Source organism: Rhamphochromis sp. 'chilingali', assembly GCF_963969265.1.
Source record: "Rhamphochromis sp. 'chilingali' genome assembly, chromosome: 6".
Taxonomy (NCBI): domain Eukaryota; kingdom Metazoa; phylum Chordata; class Actinopteri; order Cichliformes; family Cichlidae; genus Rhamphochromis; species Rhamphochromis sp. 'chilingali'.
This window is the reverse complement of record NC_137933.1, coordinates 21,736,586-21,749,795: the sequence shown is the minus strand read 5'-3', so window position 1 is coordinate 21,749,795 and position 13,210 is coordinate 21,736,586. Positions and strand designations below refer to the sequence as shown.

General features: G+C 41.6%; 1 protein-coding gene across 1 annotated transcript in view; it reads right to left on the bottom strand.

The window, feature by feature from the left end:
* Positions 1 to 11,316, bottom strand: part of rras2 (RAS related 2) — a 31,337-nt gene extending 20,021 nt beyond the window's left edge. Inside the window, exon 1 of the mRNA XM_080884406.1 lies at positions 10,785 to 11,316. Coding sequence (XP_080740532.1) covers positions 10,785 to 10,886 — 102 coding nt within the window. The 5' untranslated portion in view covers positions 10,887 to 11,316. The remainder of the gene's footprint in view (positions 1 to 10,784) is intronic.
* Positions 11,317 to 13,210: the final 1,894 nt, after the last annotated feature.

Here is a 13,210-nt window from a genome sequence, read left to right as displayed (position 1 = left end):
GCCTCACCTCCCCCTGATGGACAGCAGGTGCCCCACAGGCTTCTGGACACTGTCTGCTCGAGATGTGCCAAATGTCCACCAGCTGCCTGGCAGGCAGTTCAGAGCACGGCATCAGCGACAAGCACACGGACATAAAAAGAACCATTCAGAGCGCTCTGTTGACTAAGGTTCAGAAAAATGTCCCCCTCACTTTTGGCAAACAACAAAAGACGCTTCAATTAGCCGTGTAACTAGTCACGCCAATAATGAAATCAACACTGCCTACTATTTTAAAAGTCAGCAGAATTATCTGTAGCACCATTAATAAATATAAGCTTATCATAAAAAAGATGACTTACCTTTGAAATGCTAAATGTTAAAAGGTGTGGTGGAGTGGGATGCTAAAATAAGCAGCCTGCATGTTGGTTTCCCATAGCCAGAGCTGTTGTTATATGACTCTGAGATGTGAGACCTGATACTGTGAGTAGTTATTCTGAAACAGACAGATGTGTGAATACAGAACAATAGCCAAAAACAACACGGATGAACCCGCCGTCCTCTCTGTCTGTCTGACTATGTGAGGGGCTTCGACTAGAAAACAAGGGAGTATATTTCAATTTTTTTCCGCTATTAGAAGGACATCCAACAAAATATACATGGGTAACTGCATGTTCTGTAGAAAATTTAGGCTTGGACCAAACTGAAAAAGGAAAACTGCGATTTCTAGTTCCACATCATATCCGTCACTTGTTGGCTTTATACAATGATATTAAATTGCATGAAAAATAAGGAAAAATTCCGTTAACATCTTATGATATAAAGTTAAGAATGAATGTTGTCTTAATGATCTTCAGTACTGTAGAAATAAAACCTGGAAACGATGCAGCTTTTCAATCAATATGACAAACGCAAATGCAATTTTAAAAATGGTAATAAATCAAGGAAGTAAACAACTGAATTAGGGCTGTTCAATATAACGATTTATATCGGATTACAATTTTTTTTGTTTTGATGGTCACTGTAGTGGCTATATTAATTTCCTAAAGTTCTCTCTTTCTCTTATATTTAATATAACCACATAACAGACGGACAAGCACCTGTTTTTATGCGTTGTTAGCAAAAACGACGATAAAACCATCCCGTATCCGCTTATTTTACACATAAACCTTTCACAATAAAGCTCAAGATCCTGTTGAGACTTTTCAAAATAAACGGAACCCCGTGAAATAGTATGCAGAGTATTTACGGATGAGAAGCAAAAAAGAGCCGTCAGGTGCTAAAAAATAAACCTTAGACTCAAACATTAGAACAGGCTTTTTCCCGCAGCACACCATATAATAAATACTTACAAAGAAAAAGGCGGCCGTTGAAACTTATATCTAAAAATATATAGTTTCACGCATCGGTTAAAACACTCGACTCCAGGTACACGACGCCCAGCTGGAAACACTAGATTCACAGAATTTACAGAAAATGTTAAATTTTTGTAATTTATATTGTTATCGGGCGATAGATGTCTTATATCGGGATATGAGATTTTGGTCATATCGCACAGCCCTAAACTGAATACAGTTTGTAAATGAACAAAACTAGAATCACACCTTAGACGCACGAGCCTTTTTGTCATCATTACAAACTTGACATAAGGCTGCAGGTGGGTTCTGTTTGCTCAGATCTCTCAGCGTTAAAACTGTAAGCCTAACAAAGGAAACTAGCTTTGAGGTGAAATCTGAGACAATGTTCCGAGCGTTTACTCGCAAAGTCCAAGGGGGTGGACATGGTTGCCAACATACCAACATTAGCTGTTTTTAAATGACTGTCATTTATGGCACTGCTGACGGTGATGATGTGTGAATGGCTCGTTGCACACGTCCTACGCCAGCTTGATGCCCGGCCTACAGACAGTGGAAATACTAATAATGTATTCTGCATGGAGAAGTTACTTTGTTCAGCCAAACTTTGCTCTGATTTCATATTTACACCCTGCAAATTACGCTGACGTGTTTTCTAACTCCTATTTGCTTTCATTATTAGTAATGATTAGTCAACAGTAATCATAGCTGTCACCTGCTTCATCCTACCCTCCTTGACTTTTTTGAACATTAAGCTGCATTTTCGGACTATTTGTCACTATATAGTGTAATTATCACCATTCAAAACAGCAAATTATCCTTTTTTTAACCATGAAATCATCATGCACTTGAAAGCTGGTTTGTCGTCCAGTACTTTTTAAATTCTTGAAGATATTCATAATAGATGTTGCCCTGACTGTAGTGGTGGAGTTAACAGACTAGACATCAGGACAGTGGCGCAAACTCAAGTGTGTCTTTATGGTAAGAGACTAGTCAGCGACCCCCTGGCAACCTCTAACTGCTAGAGAAAAATATGAAGTCCACAACTGGTTGGCAATTGGTCACCTGTAGTTTGCATGGAAACCAGCAATTTGTTTGGAAACACTTGGCAACTAACCACTGAGCATAAGTAAAACCTTGGAAGAGTGTGACACAAACCGGAATGTTTGCCTTCAAAGGAAAAGCTTCAGGCAACACATTTCAAACAGCACAACTTTTACTTTGAAGTTGAACACTGTTTTCCACAGTTATGCCACCAGCAGATAAGTCACAAACTATGGAAAACCTTGGCAATCTGCTAGCAACAAAAGCAGTAGCAAGGTGGTTTTTGGTCCAGCATCATAAATCCTTTTTTTAGCTGGCCACTACCAGCAACCAACCAAGTGGTCAGCAACTTTTCCCTAGCGACCTGTGGTGACCAGGTGTCACTAATTGTTCTCTAAGTCTGTGTGACATGGCAGTAACATCCTTGTGAGTAGGAAAAATTGGTTGCTCAGTGATTGCATTCAGTTTTTCATATTCGGCAACCAGCTGCAAGTAGTTACAGTGGCAAACTGGTTGCCCAGAGGTCAGATTGGCAAAATGTTTCCAAACAATCATGGTTCCTCTTGGATTGACAGCAACCATTATCAAACTTGCCAACAATTTGCAACGAGTCTGAATCAGTCTGTGCTGATGAGTGAAACTCATCTGCAATGCATCTCTTTGCAACTGGGGACTCGACTCAGGTGGTGGCAACCTGGTTGCATTCTATCTGCATGCCCATACCTAAATCAAGGTTTCTGGGTGCCTATGTCATTTTATAGTTAAACTGCCATTCTTAAATCACTTCCAGTCAAGGAATTTCTGTTTCAAATTTATAAGGTTCTGGCTGGACTCTGAATGGAAGTAGTTACTTTTAATGTAGCTTTCTCTGCACGCAGATGGCAACAAATTTGCGACTTTTGCATTTTTATCACAATCATTCACAGTTAGTTGCAGCTTTGTCCTGTCTTTCTCCCCTCAACCCAAATCTGTCGTGTCAGATGGCTGCCCTTCCCTGAACTTGTTTCTGACAGAAGTTTCTTCCTAGTTTTTCCTTCCCACTGTCGCACCAAGTGGTTGCTCATAGGGTTTGTCTAATTGTTGGGGTTTACCTTACAATATAAAGCAAACTGAGGCGTCTGTTGTTGTGATTTTGCATATAAAAAAAACTGAATTCAATCAAATTGACGTTAATCTTTATATTTTCACAAAAAGACTGCATATAATTGTCAACTTGACCTCATTCAATCACAAAATGAGAGAAGACTGAGTCCATCTTATTACCTTTTCAATAAAAAGGTAATAAGATGGTAACTGCACAACTCTGAAGTGACCATTTCAGAGGCAGCATCCACTGCGTACGGTAACAATAACTTTGGTCATGCTGCAGTCTCCAACCGCTGGTTTTCCTAATGTGACCATAACAGTAATTGCATGCTATTTTATGAATTACATTGTTGGAGTTTATGACTAATTCCCCCATAATTTCTCTTTTCCAATATGCATGTATGTATGTATGTATGTATGTATGTATGTATGTATGTATGTATGTATGTATGTATGTATGTATGTATGTATAGCTCTTTTGTTAGTTTCTACATTAATGGGATTTATGGTTTGGTTCTTGCTTGTTGCTGCTACAGAGAGACAGACATACTGAGGGAGACGGAAAGAAGAACTGTGTTATCTGATCTCAAATCTGTGTTGCCTTTTGTAGAACATTTTAAATCACACCTTTGCCTCCAACTAAAAAATGTGTGCAAAACAGGTACTTCCAAATAGATACATTGAGCCGTTTAATACAAATTCGATCACTGACGCAACGTTTTTTCCCACGTTATCGGCACAATGTAATATATTCTGTTGATTTCGTTTTACTGAGACCTTCAGCAGTGCTTCTTACGCAGATTTGCTCCGTTACTCTGACATTCAAGGCAACAAATGACTCAGGGTGTGACTGATCTCGGTTAGGTAAGAGAATGCTAGCATTTTTCTTGAACTCGCATCATATGTGCGGCCCTGAGACAAAGTTCTTCTTTGACTGAGCAGTAATTCGATGTCACACAATCAACGAGAACAGAGAAGCACTTTATAACAAACACATACTATATACAGAAGAAGCATGCAGAATGAGGAAGCGCACTTTCCATTGAAGATAAGTGATGCCCATTGTTCGGGGATATCGATGTGTGGAACATGAGGACGTGGATTCCAGCCAGCATGTGTTAAAAAGATAAAGGCCACAAAAACCTGAGCTAGAGAAAACTGTAAACTATGTGTGTGACCCATGTATGTAAATGTACTCCTGTTATTGTTATTGTAACTGACAACAGATCTTTCCTGACAATAAAACAAAAGTGTATAAGTGCAAAAATAGAGGTTACTCCTATTGTTTTGCGCAATGCATTAATGACTGTGATGCCCATTTAATTTTTGCTGATTAACAGTGGTCTTCCTCCCTGGATAGTCATTAGGTTCTCATTAGCGTGGAGCAAAGGGAATGACCTACTAGTCTCTTGAGCTTTCCCAGATGGGTGGGAGTGTCTTTATGGATCCTGAACTTCTTCTCGTGTACATTCCTTTGGTGTGTTGCTAGGCATTTTGCCAGATACAGCTAAATTACTTCAGCAATGGGATTGCGTTCATCCCCTGCATTTAAAGTCTTACTTAGGGGATCTTGATGTTGAAATACTCATAGCAGCCTACGACACAAAGACAAATCGGACAGCACAAATCTTCAGCTTGACACTCAGCCATCGGTGAGCATCAGTAAAGATACAACAGTGCACTGCAACAACAACTGATGTTTCTCTGTGTCAAAGAACCTCTGGCATTCATGTGTACAGTTATGTTTTCTCTATACATTACAACATTTGTTCTTGCAGCGCTACAAAGGCACAAATGACATGATTTCCTGAATTCATACTTGGCTGGTCACATTAAAAAAAGCATTTATGAATTAACTGTATGCCTTACAGGTTATATCTGGATAGAGTTTAATATTCACTGAAGTGAGATACATTAAGAAGTATAATTAAGTATGTAGACTTGCATATTGTTTTCACATGAGTGAAGGAGAGCGGCAGTGCAGAATACAAATTGACCGCTTAAGATCAGCAAGGGATAGTGGATGAAGTTACACTGAAAGAACCTGAGCACATCTGGCTATGGTGCCATATTAGAATTGGTCCACTGTCCTTAAAAAACATGAAATCTGCCATCTTTACAGAACGACCCCAAGCAAGTGGAAAGTGTTAACAGAGAATTTGAGTGGAAAAGTGATAAAGACTGAGAATAACATAGCACCAAAAGATTCAAATACGGCAGAGAAGGTGGAAAGGAAACTGTTGCTTTAAACCCAGCAGTCTAAATCTTACTGGAACTCATAAACATGAAACAGGTATTGATGCGAGTGTAGCACTGAGCGCTTATAGTAATCTGACTCTCAGTAAGCCACCAGAATGACAACTACCCACTATTAATTTTTTTCTTTCCAGCCAGCTATGATATAGAGTGCACACCGCCTGCTGTTTACACAACACAAATATTGTCTGTTTGATTGATGATTCATAGACAAACAGGCTGTGAAACCGCTCGCAAAAACAGTAGGTCTATGGCAATTGTTTACAATTAAACTTCTGAGGGATAGTGCTGCGTGAAATTTGAAGTCCATAATTTTCTGATAAATTTTCTTTTGCTAATATTTTATACACATTTCTATTTTGTTTTAAAAATAAGAGGCATCATCCGGAGGCTGGAGAAACAATTCCAACTTGTAGTGACTAAACGGTTGCCCAGACCTGCGTGTTGGACACTCATGACTACTTTTGATCGCAAGGAGACTGAACAGGTTGCAACATTCTTATGGCAGGTTTTAGTAATTCCCACCTCTAGCTTTGCTAACCAAGCTAGCAAGTTATCACAATCTTCTTCTGTTAATATGTCCACTTCAAGCTCCGAAATGGAGACTCCAGCAGCCAAAATGCCATCTCAAACCAGTGGGTGACATAAGATGACTCAATATTGAGTCTATGGTGAAAGTTACTGAGGGGCTTATTTGCTCTCACTGAGGCTCCACTCTGTGAGAAGCCAAGGTGTGACCACTCAATAGTGTTAAACAAACAGTTATTCTCCTCACCTACCCCCACACACACACATCTGCCACATCCTACACTTAAAATGAGTTTACTGTTATACTGGTCAGTTTTAGGAGAATGTTATACTTTCCCTGTATAAAGCACTTTTTTTTTTACTTTAATTAAGCAGTCAAAGAACTTTTTACCACAGCCAATGCAATCATGCACACATACAGCACTTTATTGCCTATAGATACTTCAATGTCTAGACTGGAGCAGCCGGGTATCAAACCGCTGACCTATCGATTTTTCAATTGATAAATGACCGCCTCTGCCTATGGAGGCATCCCAAAGTTCATAAAAGCAAAGCCGAGTGGAGTTTATTAGGAAAATTTCAAGCGGTCTTTGAAAAAGCAGACAGAAATAACTACTTGTCTGGTGTCTGCAGGTGTCCGTGTCTGCATCTGAAAGCAAATATAATCCTCAGCTTGCACGAGACATAACAAAAAGACATAAACTTCCTTATAAAAGAAAAAACACCAGTCAGAATATCCAGTGAATGGAGCTGTTTGCACTCATTGGTATGGTATTTGGCATATGACTAAGCCCTACAAAAAGCTACAAACCGCCCGTATTTAAAAATGGGCTGAGAGCATGCACTGTGTGGAAATACATAAAACAATCTCTCAAAACACACATTCACCAAAACATTGTTGCAAAGCCCAGACACCTGTGGCTGTTTCTGAAATGGCACCCTCCATATTTCTACTCAAACACTACTATTACAGCCATATCCTGCCTCCACATGCTCAACCAGGGCTGCTGCCCTCATAATCCAGCCTTTTTTTCCCCTACTGAGCTGCTACTTTTGGCAACATGTCTCTTGAAAGTTTTCATATCTGACTAATCAAATCCATTTTAGAAGTTATGAGAGATGCATGTAATAAGGGTGTGTATTAAAGAAACTGGAGAACACGTGCTTTAGCTGTAAATCTAGCTGAGGTCTACATAAATCCTCAGCTAATCTGTCTGGACTTGATCAGTCAGGATGTTTTGCTCTCATTTATGAATCTCCATGGCCAGGGGCTGCCATCATGCTAATATTAGCAAGCATGTGAGAAAACAACACCACGCTTCACCTCAACATTTCTAGAGCTGTCTCATGCTGGCGGCTTCTCTGGTAACCCAGAGTAAATTGAGAAGGGTTTCTAATATACCATTATTTCAGGCACAAAAAAGGCACAGACGCAACCCACATGCAGTGCTCACATGGCTAATGTGAGTCATCTTTTCCCTTACTTGGGATGCTTCCTGCCCCGCAGACGTCACATTAAACAACACGCAGTGTTCAACAACTTTTGTCAGATGACTCAATGTTATGTCATCCTAACGCTATTTCAACTTGAGTCTAATGCTTGGCATTAGGGTGGCCAGCAGCCAGGGACCTGCCACTCTTTGTTATTGCTAGCGACATCATCTTTCATGTTCTGACTCCCCAAAAAGTCTTTTATTTGAGCTGCTCGGGAACCTCAAGATCAACATTAGCTAATACACCTTAGGACTAGCAAGTGATTAAAATGTGCTCGCGGAATAAATATAAAAGCTGACATCAGATGATTGGCCACATTGACGAAGTGCTTTTAAAAATGCTACTGTGCTGGTGCATTGTGGTCACCCACAGCCACCCCAACACACGAACAACAACGATAAACATTTCAGCACACAAACAAAATTCTAAACTGTGATGCCACAAGAGGATGATCTAAATATATGGATCCAATGGAAGTAGATAACAAAATACCATAAATATCTCATTGTTACTGGTTTATTAGAAGTAGATCTTCTAGTCACAGTCTTAATCTGTCATGATCCCCAATCCTAACCATAACCCACCGCACTTTTCTAAAGAAATCCAAACTTTTTTTTTGTTCCCCAATTCCAAACACTTGAGGGAACAATTGTTTTTTGAAACCGTAGAACAACAAGTTCTGATAGTACAGGATGTGGGTCAGGGTTAGGGTTGGAGTTGTCACTGATGACGACTCTGACCTCAGAGGGTTACTGACAAGATAATAAATGACGTTAACCTGTTTCACCAGCAGCTGAGGCTAAAACTATGAGCAATATTTCATACCATGAAGGTGATTAAAAGCACATTAATGAGCAATGTAGGAAAAATCTATTAGTGGAAAAAGAGCATTTGCTAAAGAGAAATCTAACCAAAGAAGGGTATTTGGGATATATTGAGACTTGAGACACTTGCAGTCACTTCATCGAGTATTTTATGTTTTTGGTAAAACACATAAAACTAAAATTAGTGCTAGTCAAAGTGACAACTAACACACACACACACACACACACACACACAAACGCACACGTGCACAGAATTCCAGTGATTCAGGAAGCAGGTCATGTTTTTCCATACAGAACTAGGAGGCCCTAAGAGCAGCAGTAGAGGGACTTCCTCTGCCAAAGGGCCAAATTCCACATGGTCCGTGACCATTAACCCATCCAGGCTGACTCAGACACCCTCCGACCCCTCCACCCCCACCCCACCACCACACACACACACACCCTCAAACTCACAACACTCAGCATAGTTCTGAGTATCGCCTCGACTTCACAACCAGCTGTCAGGTCCACCCCAACACAGCACAGCAGGCGACTTCTTGAAACCTCTGAAGAGTTTGTCAGTTCTCCCCTAACCCTACTATTTCTATCACCATCACGGCACAAGACATGCAAGCCGGCAGTAAGAAAAACACACACGGTGATTAACTGAAAAGGGGACATCCAAGCAAAATCCTCAGTCAGCAGTCAGTTAGCTGATTTGGAAATGAGTCTGTGAGACCTTAGAGAAAACTTTATTACTAAATCCAGGCCCACCTCGTGCATATATGAAGCACGTTTTAAACGATTATTACATATGACAAGCAAAACTACAAATGAGAAAATTCACAATGACATTATCAGCGTTATTCCAGTGGTGTTACCATAACATCTCAAGTGTTTCCACCCAGTTCAGGTCTATCTGATCCCTTCCTACTTGGTATGCAGTTAATGAGCTTTTTGAACCCTCATTAGGATACAACTCTCCCCCACCCACCCAACACACACATTTGCTCACAAGCTTCACAATCCACCCCCCCAACTATTGTCTGTCAGTGTGGAGACACACAGCTGCCTGCCTGTCTTGTCTCCTGCAATCCAGAGCAAGCATCAGTAACACAGTGACACCATGGTGGGGACACACACACACACACACACACACACACACACACAAGGCAAAGAATGTCATCTCTTTCTTACAGTGTGTGTGTGTGTGTGTGTGTGTGTGTGTGTGTGTGTGTGTGTGTGTGTGTGTGTGTGTGTGTGTGTGTGTGTGTGTGTGTGTGTTTGGGCCCTCTCCTAAATGGCGATTATGAAAGCCTGGAAGGTCAGAGCAGTGTCTGCACTGTGCTGGAATGCAACCAGGCATTACAGGGAGGTAAACTGTTTACACGCCTTTTATATGTGACACCCAGCAAGTTTTCTTCAAGCAGGCTGCTGTAAAACTGATTAACAGTGGTGGAAGCAACCTTTCATTTCTATAGATTATCTATATTAGTGCGCTTGCTTGCCTTTGGTTTCAGCTTGAAACGAGGTTAACCAGCAGACCTGGTGAGACTCTGCATCAGAGCACAAAAGTTAATCATCTCTCACTGGACATTTTGTGCAGCTGCTGCTTATTTTACAGTCACCCAACCTGAACGGATTTTCTCTGTCTAGTTCACATATTTCCAGTGAGATCTGGAGGATCCGTTTTGGTGGCACTTAAAAAGAACTCAAACGCACTTTTTCCTCTTGAGAGTGACACAGAGAGACACCAATGTACCAACGTTGTACAGCTTTTGCATCCTTCTATTTGAAGTATTACATTGTGTGGCTTGGTGGGCCAGTGCACCCCCTCTCAAAGAAAATCACAGGACTTCTAACAACTTAGCACGAACTCTAAATCCGCTGCTTTACTTTGTAGGGAAACTTAGGTACAAGAAAATAGGACAACTCTTTAAGCTCCAAAGACCCACTTTCCTTTCTCTTATGACTAGCGGCTGTACAAACTGCAAAGTGGAAGTGGTCCTCTCGGAAATCGTCGCGTTAAAGTGACAGACGTTTAATTCTCCAAAACCTCCCCATCCGTCCGACAGTCGCAGGCCTCGGCAAAGTAGTGAGGAAAAACAGACCCCGGTGTCCGTTTACGGACGGAACCCGTGTCCGGCCTCTCCCTCCTTGTTTGGCCGTGTTTTTTCGGGCGAGCGTGGAAATCAGAGCGAGGCTTACATTCGCTTCAACTGCAAGGTTTACCGCTACTGACCTGAATAAACTGGATAGTCAGGGCTGATTTCCCGACGCCACCTCCTCCGACCACAACCAGGCGATACTTCTCCTGCACCGAGCCGTCCTTCCAGCCTGCCATCGAGGACACCGCCGCCGCTGCCGCTGCCGAAACACCAGTGAAGCAGCAAACACCCACTTTTCCCCCTGTAAACTGAAGAGGCCCTCGTAGTTGGAGGCACCGGAACGCAGATACAGAGGCCAGCTACGTGCCGAAACAGTCTCGCCTGTGCAGCAGCCCCCCTTTCTCTTTTTATTTAGTTGTAGGGATGTAAACGAAGAGGGATCCCGATCGGAGCTACCACCGACTGTCCATACGCCTGACCGCGTTTCGGGCTCGCCAACACTGCACCGTTCAAGATGCTGATCCGATAGTTAAGAGTAATCAGCCAGGCTAATACTGATGTCTGACGCTAGGGGCTGTTTCTAGAGGCAGTCTGCAAACTGCTTCAACACCCTCCTGCACGCACACACACCGACGCAAGTAGACCTCAACCCACTCTGCAGCTCTGCCCTGACACTAATATCATGCACCCTGCAGTCACATTCCTGTCCTCAAATGGCTCTGCGCTGTCTGCTCGCTGTAATTACAGCCAATTACGCAGCGATAACGCGCCCCGTGGCCGTCGTCGTCGCAACGTAAATATGGTTTAAACATGCTGGAAGTTACTAGTTTCTTTACTTTTCAGTCCAATGAATAAAAAAATAAAAACTGTAAAAAAAAAAAACAAACTCAGGGTGACGTTTCTTGATATGTTATCTACAATATTTCCACAGCTTAGTCGGATTTAAACATTTTATTTGTGCTGTGCGCGACATCCAATTTTAGATAGATTTAATTAGAAAAAAATCACTTATTTTAATATTCAATTATTTAAAAAAAAAAAAAAAAAACCTTTTCCAGCACAGTGGGGAAAAATAGGTTTTGTGGACAGATAAAGCAAACGGAGGAAATGCAGTAAAAGTGATGTTTGCAGGAGTATTTCTGCACGCTGCACACACGCCTGCTGCTGCCCCGCAATTTACTATAAAATGCGCACATGTGTGCACTTTATATGCGGCGTCATAACTCATCACGCAGGTGGAAATTGAAAGTGGTGGACTGTGATTTGTGTTTTCTTTTTGTTTTTTCCCTTGTTGAAACGGACTCATACCAGTTCGTCTAAATTACAACCTTTTATTTCATTGCGCAAAAGTCCCTACTTGTGTTGTCAGCGCGTAAATCGTGTCTCACTTCGTGCTAAATCCAATGTTTAACTGCATTAAAACAACAACAACAACAAAACATAAAACACCACATGGCTTTGGGACCCGTGGCGCCACCCGGTGTCAGAAAAGAGAAAACGCGGGGCCTTAAAAAAAACTCCCTCCAAATCTCCAAAAGTTGATTCTGTTCATCTGGACATAGCGTTTTGTGGGAGAAACGTTTCGTCACTCATCCAAGTGACTTCTTCAGTCTCAGCTGACTGCAGGTTTCCCCAATCTTATAAACAGTACATTTGCAGAATGACTGAAACTAGCCCACTGAAGTCATTATACAAATGTACTGTTTATAAGATTGGGGAAACCTGCAGTCAGCTGAGACTGAAGAAGTCACTTGGATGAGTGACGAAACGTTTCTCCCACAAAACGCTACGTCCAGATGAGCAGAATCAACTTTTGGAGATTTACTTTCCTGGATGATTGAGCATGCATCAAGACTCCCTCCAAATGGTTTACATGGTGAGTGCTGTCAGTTTCAGTCGTACCAGAGTGGTTTTAAAATATAATACAAAATATTATATCACCCAAACCTTCTTAAAATTTGGAGGAATTGTGACAGTGATCCTGTGTTTAGCATGAACACTTTGTGTCTACATATTGATGTGGCAAAGCAAGAAAGTCACCCAAAAGCACAATGCCAAAGTCATGCCTTGTGTTAGAAGGTGTAGCTGTGATTCTCATAATAACTATACCCGAACCAGACAGTCTGTGCTGTGCACACGGCAGTTGGAGTTGGCTGTTTATTTTCACAGTTGAAGGTCTGACCTCAACGCCACCTTTCAGCCTTTATCTAAAAACCCTGGGGGGAGATTTTTACAGATACTGTAAATGTATGACTGGGGTGGTGACCCTTTAATCTGGCCTACTGCCAGAAATATCCCTTTACTCATAAATAATAAACTGGAGGGCGAGTGGAATATGGAGGCCTGTGCCAGCACTAATCTATCTCCATCTCATTATCACGCTGACAGTGAAACTTGCAGATGGCTCAGAGTTCAATTCAAATCTTGGCAATATATTACCTGAGGTTAAAAGAATTTATGTTCTTGCCCAGGTTATGCATGTAGACAGACATTTTCAAGGTGATGTCGTCAGTTTAGAGGTACTGGCAGTACAAATTCCAATCAGTTACCCCACTGTGGG